At 46.7% G+C, this 16,815-nt stretch overlaps 1 protein-coding gene and 1 pseudogene across 1 annotated transcript in view; both read right to left on the bottom strand.

Annotated features, from left to right (window-relative positions):
* PITPNA (phosphatidylinositol transfer protein alpha) overlaps positions 1-16,815 on the bottom strand; it is a 36,334-nt gene that overhangs the window by 5,623 nt on the left and 13,896 nt on the right. The window contains exons 5-10 of the mRNA XM_043478479.1: positions 13,900-13,907; positions 12,740-12,814; positions 10,434-10,517; positions 9,145-9,222; positions 8,875-8,985; positions 7,711-7,833 (exon numbers count right to left, since the gene is read on the bottom strand). Coding sequence (XP_043334414.1) covers positions 7,711-7,833; positions 8,875-8,985; positions 9,145-9,222; positions 10,434-10,517; positions 12,740-12,814; positions 13,900-13,907 — 479 coding nt within the window. The remainder of the gene's footprint in view (positions 1-7,710; positions 7,834-8,874; positions 8,986-9,144; positions 9,223-10,433; positions 10,518-12,739; positions 12,815-13,899; positions 13,908-16,815) is intronic.
* On the bottom strand, positions 15,950-16,050 carry LOC122425341 (annotated as a pseudogene).

The following is a 16,815-nucleotide window of genomic DNA, read 5'->3' as shown; positions in this document are numbered from 1 at the left end:
CGGAAAGTTACCCTTGTGGTGTGAGGTCGGAATTGGAAGTATTTGTGTACATAATAGATCAGAGAGATATAGAAATAGCTACAGATGTTAAAATCCCTCTGCGCCATCCTAAGAGGAGGTCTGGGATCAGCAACACCCCAACAGTGATGACCACACCCAGGTGAACAAAGGTAACTTCACCGGGACTGGACAAGGACAGGCAGAATACAAGGAAAAGAACACCTTTGAGTCTGTGACCTTTTGATCTGAAATACAGACTCTGGATCTAATCACGCAGAAGCACTGGACGAACCCCACTGAAACACCTTCGACAAAATGACTAGCCTATAACCTCCACGAATGTCAAGGTCATGGAACTCCCAGAAAACATGGGCTGCACCAGACAGACTAGGAGTGTGCGCTGCGTGATGCTGTCTTTCCTTTCCTAGGTATTCTTCTCATCATTTTCATTAAGTTTGAAACTCTTTCAGAATACAAACAAGAAACTCCTTCAAAATAATTACCAACCTCCCTGTCCCCGACCCCAAACCAGAAATGGGAACTTCCTGGTGGTGCAGTGACTAGGACTCCATGCAGGGGACCTGGGTTCGATCCTGGGTCAGGGAGCTAGATCCCACATACCACAACTAAAGACCTGGAGTGCCCACAAATTAAGACCCAGCACAGCCAGCCAAATAAATAAATGTGAAAGAAGACAGAAATGCACTCATTATGTGTCTGCTAGCTAATGACCATTCATGTACATTTTCAATAATCAAAGAGGCTAAGGTTTAGTATCATGGGAACAAAGCCCTTTGGGTCTCAAGCAGATACCTGTAGACCCTGAGCGCTCACTGCCTGGCTTGAATTTACTACCGCAAAGCCAGGCCCTGTTCTCCTATTGCTTGAAATAAGATGTAACTTCCTATCAGGAAACATGATAGCTTCCTTTACTCTCAAAGACAAGGTCCCCCCACAGAGGGTGCACCAAAATAAAAATGCATTATTTCATTCTTGTAATGAAATGTTCTAAGAATGCTTATTTCCTGTTTCCTGGGGCCTAAAATGAGAGATTTTTATCTAATGTTTGTAGTGTTCCTCGGATCAAGCTATTACCGGCTATCTATGTACATACAGTTGAGGAACATGAAAACAGAAGCTCTAGTCCTGGATGGTTTCTTTTTAGCAGTGGTTTTCTCTAGGGAATGAGGCCAGGGGTTCTAAGAAAGGGACTTTTATTCATCTACTTATTTTTATTTATTTGGTCTTCTTCTTTTTTTTTTAATATTTTTCTCCATCTTTTGAAAATTGCTTTTCCTATAAGTATGAAATACACCTTTGACTTAAAGGAACTTGTAAAAGTATCAGTGTCAATTTCCTGGGTGTGATATCATACTATCATTTTGCAAGACGTAGCCACTGGGAGAAACAGATCTCCTCTCTGTACTATTTCTTACCCCTGCATGTGAATCTCACAATCATCTCAAAATAAAAAGTTCAGTAAAAAAATTAAGCTAGAAGGAAATCTAAAAAAAGAGGGGATCTATGTACATATAGCCGATTCACTGCTGTAGCAGAAGCTAACACAACACTGTAAAGCAATTATACGCCAATAAAAATTAAGTAAAAAATTAAGCCAGTGGAAAAAAAATCATTTATGACACTGAATAGTAACCACAGACCTGTTCTGAAAGGACATAAATACAAGGCAAATGTGGAACTGTTTTTAGAACTTCTTTAGAAACCTAATATATAAACAGGTTCAGCCTTTTGGGGAAGAAATCTGGCAATAAGTAACAAGAATTTTAAATCCTCTAATTCTGCTTGTTGGAATTTATTCTAAGTAAATAATCCTAATTACCCAAACAATGGAGTGCATAGAAATTTTTCATCATGGCATTATTTGTAAACAATGAAAACCTGCAAACAACATGAAGGAAAATCCAACAAGGGGCAAGAGAGTACAGAGTAAGATGTAGCTACTGTGAGAAACGTGTATGTGAAGGAACTTTTTTCCTGGTTTAAATGCTGTTATAATGTTTAGAGAAAAGTGAGAGGACCACCCAGGCTCGTGCAGTACCATCAGAACTAAGTAAAAGTGTGTAAGAATTCTTAAAACGTTTACAGTGGTTGTTTTTAAATAGTGAGAGTACAAGTGATTTTTTTCTATTTTTTTACTTTCCTAAAAACTGTTTAATGCGTACACATTACCTTAATATTGAAAAATTTAAATATTTAAAAAGAAAATAAAGCTGCTCCCCTATTTCAAGATGCTGGTCAATGTTCCAGGTGGTCTGCTCTGGGGTCAATCGCTGCTGGGCAGGGCGGAGGGAATTAAGACTCCAAGGAGAGCATTGGCCTCAGAAGACAAGGATCCCTCGGCCTCAGAAGAACTCACTCTGCCCTCTGCAGGCATTACGGGAATCTCAGATACAATCTTCCACAGCCCAGCACATGAACCAGGCACTGAGTGTTTTAACCTGAAGACCCTTGTCTATCACAATCCCAAACGGGGAACTCTGGGATGTAGTATCCTAACAGGCACTTCACTGCACAGGGATGTTTATGTAATTGATAGGTAACTGGTCCAGTGTTTAAGACTTAAAATCTAGAAGTGATGGTGAATCATCAGTCAAAAAGCCAGGGGATGGAGCAAGGGCCCTCTTCATCCATACTAAAGTGATGATGAAGAGACAGGCACATTCAGACCAAGCAAATGGACAGGGAGATTGTCTAGAGAGACGCTCGGACACAAGCCTGCCAGCTGAGCCCACAGAGCCAAGAGTGCCATGAAGCCACTGAGCTCCATCCCAAAGTACAAAATCCAGAAGGGATGGGCAACGGAGGGATCAGAGGAGCCAGAAGAGTTAGAGAGGAAGACCCATGAGGGAAGACGAGGACGAAAATGCTGCGGGATCTTCAAACATGTGTTCTTTGCTGTTTTTCAGCAAATGTCCTAGAGAGTCCTGTAAACAGGGAAACATGTTTTGTTTTTGTTTTATAATTTTTAAAATGAATCCTCTTCTCCCCATCTCATAATCTAGAGTTAATGACCAAGGTCCAGGAGGAACCTGTTCTCTGAACTAGAAGGTATGCTTAACTTCTCTGCAAAGAATACCTATGGCACAGGTAGCCAAGAGGATGTCATGACAATTCATGTCAAATGTCTGCTTACCACACATGACAGGCACATGGTAAGACCTCAGTAAATGTCAGCTTCTATAATAATAAAGTATGTTATTGTACGGGAATTCCCTGGCAGTGCAGTGGTTACGACTTGGTACTCTCATTGCCGTGGCCCTGGGTTCAATCCCTGGACAGGGAACTAAGATCCCATAAGCCACAAAAACAACTTATTGCAAATCAACTATATACTTCAATTAAAAAATATGGATAGATAGATATGTTTATGACTGTCATGTATGTAAGACAGTGAGTTCCCCATTACAGGAGATGCTCAAGCACAAGCTAATGGGAAAGGGCAGAGAAGGCTCAAGCGCTGGCTACATAATTAGACTAAATGACCTTTAAGGTACTTTCTTCCACTTTTGAGATTACGTGTTTCTTAAAAGCGGGAGAGGAGGGAGGGGGAGGGAGCGAGAGCCGAAACTGTTCCTCCACAGGCACGCATTTCCTGACATTTTTGTTTTTAGGGCAAAGGACTAATCTCTTGATCCCGTGTTTCTCAAATCCTTGAGCCTCATCCAAGAATGGCGGGTTCACCTCCCAGAGGGACAAGAGTTATGGCAGGGGTGACTGTGGCCTTATAGTGACCTCTTATAACTCACAAAACAACCCACCCACACCAGACTGCTATGCCTTGGTTTAAAGAATAACAGTCATAATTTCTATCACAAACTTGCAGTTAATCATGGCAGGCTGGATGCAGAACAAGCATTTATTGCTGTTTCTCCCCCAAAGCTAGGCATGATGACAGTAAAGGAATTACAAAGAAAAAAAGATGGAAAGATGGAAAACTACAAAGACAACAAGAAGAGAGGAGACAACAGCAGGTAAAAGATGGAAACAGCATTCTGGAAGACAAAAGGAGGACGGAGGAGCAGTGACTAATCCGCAGAGCAGCAAGAGCGGCGGGTGAGGAGGGCAGCCAGGAGGGAGCGGGCCCACTAGCGCTGCAGGTTCTCCAGAAGCTGGGGGACCGGCAGCACCAGGCGCCTCTACGTGCAGGGAGTGCAGCTGGGGTTAGAAATGGGCGGCTCCTTTGCGAGAGGAAATAAAGAAGAGTTTGGCTCTGGCGTGCCCTGGTGTTATCTCCCCTGGTTCTCAGCCTGCCCCCAGGACCTTTCCCTAGATCAGCTCCCAGAACACTAGCTTTGACCAGCCCCATGAGAAAAAGGCTGGGGTGTCCTCTTGAAGCAAAACGAGCAGCCCAAGAAAAGCACACTCAGGAGCCTGAAGTGGGAAGCCCCAGCGGAACCATCTGACTACCCTTCAGTAAGCTCAGCCACTGACTGATTCACGTGGAGTTCACGTGGGTGAACTCCGGGAGATGGTGAGGGACAGGGAGGCCTGGCATGCTGCAGTCCCTGGGGTCACAAAGAGTTGGACACAACTGAGCGACTGAACAATAACAACTGATTCAGAGAGCTTCATCCACTTTTTGGAGCTGCTCTCTTCACTGTGAATGGACAGCCAAGGAGTCCCAGTCATCCGAGGGAAGCCCCGAACAGGAAACATAAAGTCCAATGGGAAGAGGAGCTCAGAGGAAACAATGTTCAGGGGGAAGAGACACCACAAAACCAAACGCAAGAACCAAACCCCATGCTTCAGAAAAGGAAAATGAGGCCAAGAACAGAACAAGAAGTGCTTAAGAATGTCTTAAATTGAATGGAGGAGACAAAAGTTAACTTCAGAAAACCTCTCCTAGAAAGCACACAAAAAAGGAGACAAAACATGAGAAAATTCGAAGGTCGACTCATGATGTCCAACTGCGAACAACAACAAATTCCAGAAAGAGAACAAAGAGGACAGAGGGAAGAAAGTGATGACAGGGGACACAAAAACATCTTCCAGAACTGAAGAGATCTTCAGATTAAAGTGTCTACCGAGTGGGAGCAAAATGAATGAGAATGAACCAGCCTCAACTACTGATATTGTGGCAACCAGCCCAACCACCCACCCCCGTGAGACCCAAAGACACAACTTAATGATACAGACACAAAGCTAAGCTAACAACGAGGGAGGCATTTACTAACTTCCTAAGAAAACCAGAAAATTACCCAAGGAAGAAATGAAAATCAGAGGAGACGACAGGGTTCACATATATATGTATGCATGGCTGAGTCCCTTCACTGTTCACCTGAAGCTTTCACAGTGCGTATCAATCGGCTGTACCCCAATACTAGAGAAGGAAGTGGCAACCCACTCCAGTATTTTTGCCTGGAAAATTCCATAGACAGAAGAGCCTGGCAGGATACAGTCCATGCGGTTGCAGAGTTGGACATGACTGGGCTAATGTATGTATACCCAACACAAAATAAAAAGTTTAAAAAAAAAAAAAAAAGGGGATTGCAAGGGGCTACTTCTGGGGCCACAACCTTGGGGATAGGGCAGAAGCAGCCAGCGTCTTCCGCATAAGTGTGGGATACTACCTGAGTGTAAAACCTGTGAAAACACTTGTGGGGTGATGGTCCTGACTGTGGTGCCGGTTTCACGAATGTCTATCTGCAGACTCCTCAAGGTGTACACATTAAATAGGTGCAGCTCTTTGTATGTTAGTCAGACCTCAATAAAGTGGCTTTTTTAAAAAATGAGAAAAAAAAAAAAAACTCTGAAAATAAAACTTTGATAAAAATATTTTTAGAAAGAGGAAACATAAGAAAGGAAAGCGACACGTGAGCCAGAAGTACAGTCAGCACAAAGGTCCCACACAGTTGCTAACGGGGTCAGAACATGTCCCCCGCAGTGGTTTTGCTTTCTCTTCTACCGCCAACTATTTAAAAAATTCCAGTTCCAAGGAGGGATTTCTGCATTTGCAGTTATCTTGGACAATATAGATCATCCAAACTTTTGGCACAGTTATCCACAGAATGGAAACACAAAGACAAGCTCTGTGGACAGGAAGAGAACTCTTTGAGGACGCATGCCCTCGAGCTGAAGACCCGAGGGAGGCAGCTCAGCAGACCCTCCGGACAGCCTGCCAGCACCAGGAACTCCAATTCGACCCCAAGAGGCTGTCAGCCAGCGTTTCCATGACCCTGGGGTATTCTGGCCGGCTTGGCAGCAACTGGTAACTAAAGCTGCAGACTAAAACCTCCAAGGCTCTGTCCCTGTTCCTCCACTTGGTAACTTGTTTCTTTTCTCTTTTGGTCAGGACTCAGGTGACCGCAAGATTCAAGGCTTCTCTCTTACACTGTTAGAATCACCAGAGCTCTGGACGTTAAAACCTACCGCTTCCTGAAGATCTTTAGCAGAAGAAGTAGGACTTGTGTCCAAAATCCTGCCACTTCCCTGAAACTGCAGCTGAATGAATAACTTAAACATCTGCCTTCAACAGGAACTCACTCAGCAAACCGCTGCAACCAGTGAGTCAGCCTGGAAGTGTCACCCTGGAGGGTAGAATCCATTCCCCACCGGGCTCCCCCTCTAAGGAAGCGCCCATGGGCCCACTTTCCACTGAGACCAGCACAGTGCAGTGGGAGCACCAGTCCGGTGGGGGCCCCTCGGACCTGGGCCTGCGCCTCACCGGAGGCCCCGCTGGAGAGCCAGGCACGGCTGTGCAAAGCTCTGCCTGCCAGACACCCAGGCTCCGTGCCAACCCTCCCAGGGCAAGGAGGGAGAAATGGATGGCGGTTCCTATGAAACAGAGCTTCCTGCCTCATTTTTAGCCCCAAGAGGCAGGAGGGAGACCCCGACGGCATTTAGAGGGAGGAGAAGCGGCAGAGTGACTGACTGCTATGGCTCCTCCTCCCGACTGACTGTGTCACCTGCAGGCTGTGTGACCCTGCGCCCGGCCTTGAACTCCCAGCATCTCTACCTCCTCACCTGAGTGTGGGGGTAACAGTGGCACCCCCTCACAGGGGTTGTGAGAACCACAGGAGATGGGCCGAGACCTGGAGAAGCGCTCCGAATGATGCCTCCGAATGGTGCCTGAGTGCTGTTTACCAAGTGTCTCCTCAGAGGGAGTCTTGCAGGCAGGCAGCCCCAAATTCCTCAAAGGAGGCAAGAGGGATGCTAGGTCTTCAGGCTCCCATGGAGCAGCAGATAGCTCTCCTTCTGGGAACCATGCCAAGCCAGAAAGAAAAAAAAAAAGGGCGGGGGCAAAGGCTCCAAACTCTAAAATAGCTCCAACACTGTTAAAGAGGGGTTGTGGTGTGCGTTTCGCTGCTGTCCTCTGTGAGTTTCGTGCATGCTATTCGTGGACCAGCCCGGCCTGCCTCCGCCTCCCGGGGCCACCTCCGCCTCTGCAGCCCAGCACGGTTCCCCCACCCGGCTCTGGAGGACCGCTGCGGCAACTGTATTACTCACTTGGCATTCAGCACAGCCCGCCATATCTGTCTCTCTGGATATGCCAAGACCTCGACTAGACTGCAAGTTCAAGAGCACAGGCTGCTTTCGTCCTTGTAGTTCCCATATCGCCTGGCATTAGACCTTACCCACAGTGGACGCTGACATGTTCCTAGAACCACAGGACGGTGCCCTCAGTCAGCTGCCCCGGCACGACAGTCTCCTAGCGGACAGCCCCAGAGGCTCCTCGGGCCTCCCACGTACCTCATCCAGCTGTCTCTTCGTCTCATCTTCCATCCTTCGAATGTCGTCCATCGTCAGGTCGACCCATTTGTCCAGCCAACAGAACAGCTGCCGGTGGAAGTTTGTAAATAGACGCCTCTCTTGCTATAAAAAGGAAGGGACCCAAGTTAGAACCGGAAGGTGTGGGCTGCTGTGGCAGCCCTCCTGCCCACGCCCTCCACACCAGCACCCAGACTGTACTGGGAAGGTTGGGGGAAGAGTGGTAGGTACCCCACTGGCTGATCTGGATCGGTCCTCCAATCCCTTAAGTCAGTGACCCTTGCCTCCACATTTCTGATGGGCATGGCCTCAAGTCAGACAAGCCCCCAGGGAGAGGGTGGTGCCTAGCTTGCCCCGAGGCTCTGCGCCCAAGACAGGCAATCCATGAGCCACGATCCCAAAATGACTGCTAAGTTTCCTCCTCGTGTCTAGAGCCTGAAGACCAGGTTAAAACTGACCAGCAGCAGGGGGATTCCCTGGCAGTCCGTGATTAGGACTCTGTGCTTCAACTGCCAAGGGCTTGGGTTCGATCCCTGGTCAGGGAACTAAGATCACGCGTGCTGCATGGCATGGCCAAAAATAAGTAAATAAAATTGGCCAGCAGCTATGAGATGTTGCTCAATTTTACCAGACTCTCACACATCAGAGAGAAGGCTATAGAAACTTCTTAGGTGCCATTTGGGCAAGTTACTCAGTTTTCCTGGGTCTCCCATTTACATACGTTATTACTTTCGTTTGATATTCTCTTGTTAAAAAAAAAAAAGGAGAAAAAAAAACAAAACGCCCTAGGTTTGTCTAGTTCAGTAATTCAGGGTACTGGGAGAATTTGGTTCATAGTACTTTTTGCCTTTTGGTGTCAAGCAAAGATCCTGAGTTTTATTTGCCATTTAATCATAACAAGCCCCTTCCTGTTTCCTTCTTTTGCCTCAGTTTCCTTCCCATCTGCATGTGGTACCCCTGGATGAACAGTGTTAAACTCTAATAAGAGTGTGGTGCAAGGGGAAGTGGGGATCTGGGAAATCAGACCTAAATATCCTGATGCTGGCCACCCTAGGATACAAGCCACATGGGGTTGTATGATCTTCTCTTGTCGGCCAAAACGCTCCCCACCAACACACCAGAAGGCCTCCCAGCCTGGTCACTTACCTTATGAATAAAGTTTTCCACTTTGTTCTGCAGGCCCCACCACTTGAACTTGACAGTAACCAGTTTGTATGCACACATGTATGGGCAGTCTTTCTGATTTACAAGTTCTTGCTGTATTAGAAACACACCCACAGGCAGACGGGTAACTAAGAGGGCGGACCTCTGGCTCTCCTTTTGCGCCCCCCGCCCCCTCCCAGTTCCCCACCTCCAGGAGGGAGGCCCAACCACACCGGCCCCAACACCCCCTGGTGGTAAGAGTGTGAACTGCACCTTCCAATTGGGGCCCAAGGGTCCTCGGCCTGTTTTGATAGATTTAAATTTTGCTGGGTCCTCTTCTGCCTTGTAATCCTGTCAGAAGTTGGGGAGGCAGGGGTTGGCGGGCGGGGGGGGGGGCGGGAAGAGAGAGGGAGAGAGAAGGAGATCAGATTTTCCACCACAGTACAGTTCATACCATTCTTGATGCTTTTGGTGCAAAGAAAACATGGGAAAGTCTATAAACAAGATATAGAACTGTTTACATTTGCCTCTGAGGAGAGCTCTCTGTGATTTTGTCTGCCAGGGCTTGTTTTCAGTTTTACCAGATTGTGTGAACAGGCTTGGATTTCCACTATTTAAGATGGGGATTTGCAACCTGGAGTGAACATCCAGAGCACCAGGGAAGGTGTTTTCAAAACACAGTTGACCCTTGAGCAACACAGGGTAATTTTAAAAAACAGGTAATTCTAAAATAGCAGCTGGAGCTGAGAACAACCAGCCAGTCATTTCTGAAATCTTCCAGTCCCACCTCTCTCTGGCCTTGTTCTGCTTTTGTTTTTAAACTGCCTTGTTTTAATAAAATCATTATTGGAAATGTTCAATGTATAGACTTTATCCTCTTGTATACTACAGTCAATCTCCCTTCACTGATTTAAAATGCAGTCAATGCTGTGTGTTAATTAACAGTAACAAAAGTTTACTCTTGGGCTGTTTCTCTGCATTAACTAATGTGGGCAAGGGAAAAACCAAACTCCTTATGGCATCTACTTATAAAAAAATAACAAAGATATCCAATCACATGCATACACATACAGTTGTAAAGCATCTTCCAAAGTGAAGGAGACTATTTATTAAACCTTCCCTACCTCTGCTTCTCTCCACTCACATGAAATAACCAGAATCGACAAAATACTCAAGGGGCCATACTCTTGGCTAGTGTTTCTGTTTGAGAAATATTTGGGGATGTTCAGTTTGAGGTATATAGATGCACATTTAGGATCTATTCACTTTGCTATATATGTTATACTTCAGTGAAAAGTTTTTTGTTTTTGTTTTAAATCCACTAATCTTTTGAGGATAGGAGTTGGGATATTAGGCCAAGAAGCACAAGATTGTACATCTGGGCCACTATTTGCCTGGTGGTATCCCCAAGTCAAGATAAGGTGATTCTTAACACTCATTTAGAAAATAAAATACTCAAGAGAGAACTTCCCTTTGACCCAAGTTGGTATGACTCCTTGGTTTCTCTGACATAAGTGACTTCTGCATCTCAAAGGCCACCCATACAGCTGAATAGTTCCTACCTTGCTAAGTACTTGGCTTCGATCTGCAATGTCTATATATACGACTTCCACATGTTTCCACGCCTCAGGCTCCAGTTTATGCACCTGCAGGAACAAGGGTGACCACTCATTATGTACAGTTTAACAGCTACCACACCCTTTACCCAGAATGGACATCTAACAGCAGCTGTTCCCATAGCCACAGACGTGAGATTCCTACCAGTACATACAAAACTATCCAAAGGAGTGGGAGGGTGAATGAATTTTAAGTGGACATACATTTGAGAACTAATGCTCTGATTTTTCAAGCTAAATATGACTGCAGCAGCCCAAGACTCTCAGGCTTCCCCAGCACCTACTTTATTTCCATATGTCCCCACTTTGTAAAGACTGCATATTCCTCTCGTGAGGATGCTGCCTGCTTAGCCCTATACTGCTTATTTTGATGCTCTTAAAAATTATTCATAACTAAAATCACTGCAGATGGTGACTGCAGCCATGAAATTAAAAGACGCTTACTCCTTGGAAGGAAAGTTATGACCAACCTAGACAGCATATAAAAAGCAGAGACATTACTTTGCCAACAAAGGTCTGTCTAGTCAAGGCTATGGTTTTTCCAGTAGTCATGTATGGATGTGAGAGTTGGACTGTGAAGAAAGCTGAGCGCCAAAGAATTGATGCTTTTGAACTGTGGTGTTGGAGAAGACTCTTGAGAGTCCCTTGGACTGCAAGGAGATCCAACCAGTCCATCCTAAAGGAGATCAGTCCTGGGTGTTCATTGGAAAGACTGATGCCGAAGCTGAAACTCCAATACTTTGGCCACCTCACGCGAAGAGTTGACTCACTGGAAAAGATCCTGATGCTGGGAGGGATTGGGGGCAGGAGGAGAAGGGGACAACAGAGGATGAGATGGCTGGATGGCATCACTGACTCGATGGACATGAGTTTGGGTGAACTCCAGGAGTTGGTGATGGACAGGGAGGCCTGGCGTGCTGCAATTCATGGGGTTGCAAAGAGTCGGACACAACTGAGTGACTGAACTGAACTGAACTTGGAACTTCCCTGTGGGCCAGTGGTTAAGACTTTGCCTTCCAATCCGGGGAGCTAATATCCCTCATACCTTACGGCCAAAAAACCAGAACACAAAAAACAACAAAAGCAATACTGTAACAAATTCAAGAAAGACTTTAAAAATGGTCCACATTAAAAAAAAATGTAGAAGATCTTAAAAAAAGATAAAAACTAACTAACTCAAAGAGGTGGTATGAGATACAAAATTCTGACACAAGTTCAAACAGTACAAAAGGATATGATAAAAAGTAACTCTTTCTTTTGCATGTTTCTCAGTCAGCTCCCAGGTACCACCACTGTAGAGATTTTCTTCTAGCACATATTTTACATCCTTTTTTTCCCCACTGAACAGTATCTCTTGAAGACTGTTTCCTACCAGCTCTTTTTAATGGCTGCATAATAAACAAGTACATGGTTGCACAATGTTTTATTTAACAGGATCCCACTGACGGGCTCTTATGTTGCTTTTAACCTTTGGCTACACCAAGAATGGCTCAGTTGTAAAGAATCCCCCTGCCAATGCAGGAGACTTCGGTTTGATTCCTGGGTTGGGAAGAGCCCCTGGAGGAGGAAATGGCCACCCACTCTTGCCTGGGATATCCTATGAACAGAGGAGCCTGGCGGGCTACAGTCTGTGGAGTTGCAAAAGAGTTGGACATGATGTAGTGACTAAACAAGCACCAAGAATGCAGCAGTGAATCTCCCTGTATACTGTTATTTCACACATATGAAAACATAACTACAGTGTAAATTCCTAGGTATGGAATTTCTAGAGTAAGGGACAGGTATATTTTAAATCTGAGGAGTTACTGGCAAATTGAGCTCTATAGAGGCTGTAATTTTGATGGGCTTTTTTTCAGGGGTGCTGGGGGGGCACTGCACAATGTGGCTTGTGGGATCTTAGTTCCCTGACCAGGGACTGAACCCAGGCCCAGGCAGTGAAAGTGCCGAGTCCTAACCACTGGATGGTCGGGGGATTCGCTCATTTTGATGTTATAAAAATTCAGCTCTTCTGTGCCAGGAGTTGCATTTTAGACCAATCCCAGCACTAGCAGGTCCTTGAAAGCATCTTGGAGATCATATTTCCCAAATTAGAGACAGAGCAATCCCATGCTGGCAGGACAGATCCAGGCACAGGCTGCGAGCTTCCTGGCCAAGAAAAAGGGGACCACGGTGAAGAGCCCTTGGCAGGGATAGAGCCTCAGTACCATCCTGAGGCCTGGAAGTCCTCGGGGATCTTGGGAAGTGCTACTTACGTTCTCCAGGGCCCCAAGATCAGGTTTGTGCCAGGTTTCAATTTTAATCAGAAAGTCTTCTTTCATGTACTCATTCTGTGGGAGGGGGAAAGACACCTTACAGTCACTAGGCTCAAAGTTGGAGAGTAACCACCCCTCACCACCCGCTCCGGGCAGACAAGAGGCCCCAGCCTCTGCCTTGTACTAACAGCTCACTGTCCCGGGAGCCCACAGTATGCCAGGCGCGCGCTCCCTCACTCAATCCTCACCCCAGCCTGCGAGGGCTGTGCTAACACCACCCTCACCTCACATTTGAGGAAAGTGAACTTCAGAGGGGACTTCCCAAGGCCACAGACGTAACCACAGACCGGGGCCTCAAACTCAGTTTTGTCTGACTTCAAAATTCATGCACTTAACCCACGCATCTCTGCCTTTTACCTCATGTGCAGGGTGTAAAGGCTGAGTGGCAGCGTGGGAAGAGCACAGGGAGGCTTCCTAGCCATCCAAACGTGTTGCCCCCCTTCCCCCGCCACCAGCCAGCGAGGCCTGAAGTTCTCAGCCATTTAAGCCTTCATACTAATTATCATCTTCTTCCCTTAGTGCTTTTTAAAAAACTGGAACTACCTAAAGGAGGAACACGTTAACCCCCTAACTCCTCAGCGGGAATCAGGCTCCCCGAAACTTCCTGTGTTTACCTGGATGAGGATGCTGCAGGGAGGACAGAAGGGGGCGTTGACAGAGGGGCTGGGCCGAGAGAAGAAGCCAGGCTGATGTCACGATTCTGCCTAGCATCAGTGCTCACTGGGGTCAACAGATGCCCAAATGGGAACGCCCTGATCGGGTCAGCGGCACTGGAGCTTTCTGTACAGCCTTGAGGAGGCCTGGCCCGGGGCGAGCAGGAGAGAGCCACGCGTCACTCCGTACATGTGAGACCTGGGGCTAGGATGCCATGGTCCTGACTACTGAAGCACCTACAGAGCCACCTGCCAATGCAGCTTCAAGCAGGAGGGGACGGTGCCAATTAACAAGTTCCTCAACAGGACTGAAAGGATGAAGCCTCAAAAGCCTCAAAGGCCACCCAGGACAAAGACAGGAGAATCCAGGAGGCCCCAGGGCAGCTCCATTTTCTTTCTCCTTCCTTACAAATCATCTACAGTCCCCACCCCCCTGGAAATACTTACTGTGATAACTGCTCCACAGCAAGGACATGGAAAGAAGAGAGAAAAAGATTAATGAAGATGAATAAAATATCCACCCCTCACCCTGGGACCATGGGAGCAAAGACTTCTCCATTCCCTGGGGCTTACACCATGGTCACCCTCCAAGTCCCAGCAAGTGCATTTGGGACCTCAAATGCACCAACCTCTGAGTTTTACTCATGCACAAGTCCCCGAAGACCAAATATGGGATTTCATTAAAGGGATGCCACTATTGGCTCCTCGGGACTCTTCCCAGCTGGGCAAGGACAGGGAGCAGCCCTGATGAGCTGAAGCACTGAGACCCATGGCTCTGCTGTCAGACCATCACCTGGTGCCCCCTCCTCCCGCCCGCCCCCTGCTTCCCGCGGCAGAGCAGGGCACCGTAGGCCAGGCGCTGTCTATCTGCCCTCTGCATCCTTCCTGTCGCTGTAACCAAACCTCTCACCCGCCACACTCCTGCTCATTGTAATGAGACCCCCTCGGAAAGCACCGTTCAATTATTTATCAGAGAAAATGACGGCAGCTCTAATGTCACTGGGGAACGGACTAGCTCTCCTCCTGACCACAGCCCAGATCATTCTGTACTCTCTGAACTTAGGAGTTGATGCAGTTTCGGATGGATGCCACCACTGCCCCCTCTGACGGCATGTGGGGCTAACAGTCAAGCTCCCTGACTCCAAACCTGAAACTAAGGTTACCTCTGAGACTGAGATGAGGACAAGTCGAAATATGAGGGATAAGATCCACCTCCTATGGAAACAACCCAAGAATAACTGACAAGGCCCTAGTGTATAACACAGGGAATGCCTCAATATTCTGTAATAACACACGGGAAAAGAATCAGAAAAAGAAAGAGTATCTGTAGATGTATAACAGAATCATTATGCTGTACATACACCTGAAACTAACACAACACTGTAAATCAGCTACACTCCAGTAAAATCAATAAAGGGAAAATTTTTTTAAAAGAAAGGAGAGAAAGAAAAAGAAACTACCCAAGAGACGATCTCAGTAACCTCCCTGAATCCAACGGAAGTTACTTGGAAGAAAGCAACAGATCAAGATGATAACTAAAAGGCTTATTGAAATAACTGCCCTGTTATTCGTTTAACAAAAAAGGAAATGATGGGTGTAATATCCATGGAGGGTGAGGCCAAAGAGACCAGCTTGGCAGCAGTTCTCTGGCGCTGTCCTGGGAGCAGGAGCCCCACCCTGAGTGTCAGGCTGGCCTGGTCTAATGACACACTTCACCAGGGTTCTCCAACAAACCACCTCATTCTGAGTCTATGCTCCCCGAGCAGCCTTCTCCTAGTTTGGCCTCTGCTGGGATGGAATGTGCTCATCAATAGACATGAGGGTCTGATCGCTTAAGCAAGTGGATGATGTTCTCCACTACAGGCTGGAATTTGGTTTCCTGAGCAGATGAGCCCATGAGGGAAGCGAGTCCTGCTTGGCAAACAGGAATATCTGGTTTTATTAGTCATTTTGTATTTCAGTATAACTTAATATTTTGGCATTTCGGGGAGGGTGGGGGTGGGGGATGTCTTTGGATATCAGCTCTTTCTAGGATCCTGAGAAGCAGATCCACTCAGTTCTGACAAACTGTGAATGTACAAGGGTGATGACCCCCTTTAATGGCCTTTAATGCTAACGTGGATGAACAGACAATCCTCCCTAATCTTTTCCAGCCTCCCTGCTTCCAAACACCTCTGCACTCAGACAGTTCTCTTTTCTTCAAACTGCAACCTTAGGTAGCCTGGAAGAGTCTCAGGAAACTCTCTGCAGTTGGAAAACTGGGCTCTCCAATGAGACCACTAAGGTCCTTCCCATGCTTCCAAGGCAAGGGGCATAGGTTCAACCCCAAGACAGGGAACTAAGATCCCACATGCTGTGTGGTATAGCAAAAAAAAAAACCCCCAAAACAGAAATACTCCCAAAACTGTCTTTATTGAGACTGTACTCAGACAGGGTTAAGGTTATAGGGAGAGACAGAAGGAGAAACATTTATTTCCCTCTTCCTACTTTCTTTCCTTTTTTCATGGAGCGCTTCATGAATTTGCGTGTCATCCTTGCACAGGGGCCATGCTAAACTCGGAATCATTCCAGTTTTAGTCTATGTGCTGCTAAAAGCAAGTGTCTCTTCCTGCTATCATTCACAGGCCCAGGCCCATCTTACCCTCTCCTCATGTCCCAACTCATGAGCATCGGGGGATAAGAAATAGAGAGAAATAAGGTTAAGAGGACAGAAAGAACTGAGAATGAGTAGAATATTGCAAATCCATCTTCCTTCTACTCAGAACAAGGTCAGAACCTTCCAAAAGGCATGTGGAATTTCGCTCCACACTCCGTTATCCCTCTCACTTCAAACTCTGATCTGCTTAGGCCAGCCTAAGAGTTCTGAACTAATAATCTTTCTCCCACCAGTCCCCAGCGGGAACTGGACACAGCCTTCCTTGTTCAGAGCTCTTTTTAAAAGACCCATGTCTAACTGAACAGATCTAAGATTCAAGACACTCACACTGCATGATGGTAGGTTCTGAATGTAAAGTCAGCTCCCACTGAAGCAGCCACCCTCCCCTCCCTCACTCCCTGCCTCTCCTCACCATGGGATATTTAGAGATAGTTTTTCTTCTTTTGGCCACGGATCAGAACAAGATGCTAATAAACATAAGGCGTCTAGAAAAATGCCCGTCAGCTGTAGCTCACTCTCCCCAGAACTACACAGAGGACAGGAGCGGCTCAGAGGGCACAAGCTGTGAACCCAGAACCCCGCCCCAGGCACACAGCAGTCCACACTATCCGTTTGCCTCCTTTATGCCAAGTTGGCTAAGGTTCTTATGATGCATGCTCAGTGCAACTCTCTGAGACATCAGGAAAATTCACCTTTGGCCCCAGACC

This window comes from Cervus canadensis, chromosome 1, assembly GCF_019320065.1.
Source record: "Cervus canadensis isolate Bull #8, Minnesota chromosome 1, ASM1932006v1, whole genome shotgun sequence".
In the NCBI taxonomy this organism is placed as follows: domain Eukaryota; kingdom Metazoa; phylum Chordata; class Mammalia; order Artiodactyla; family Cervidae; genus Cervus; species Cervus canadensis.
The sequence above is the reverse complement of the archived record's forward strand: the minus strand, read 5'-3'. Positions and strand labels throughout refer to the sequence as shown.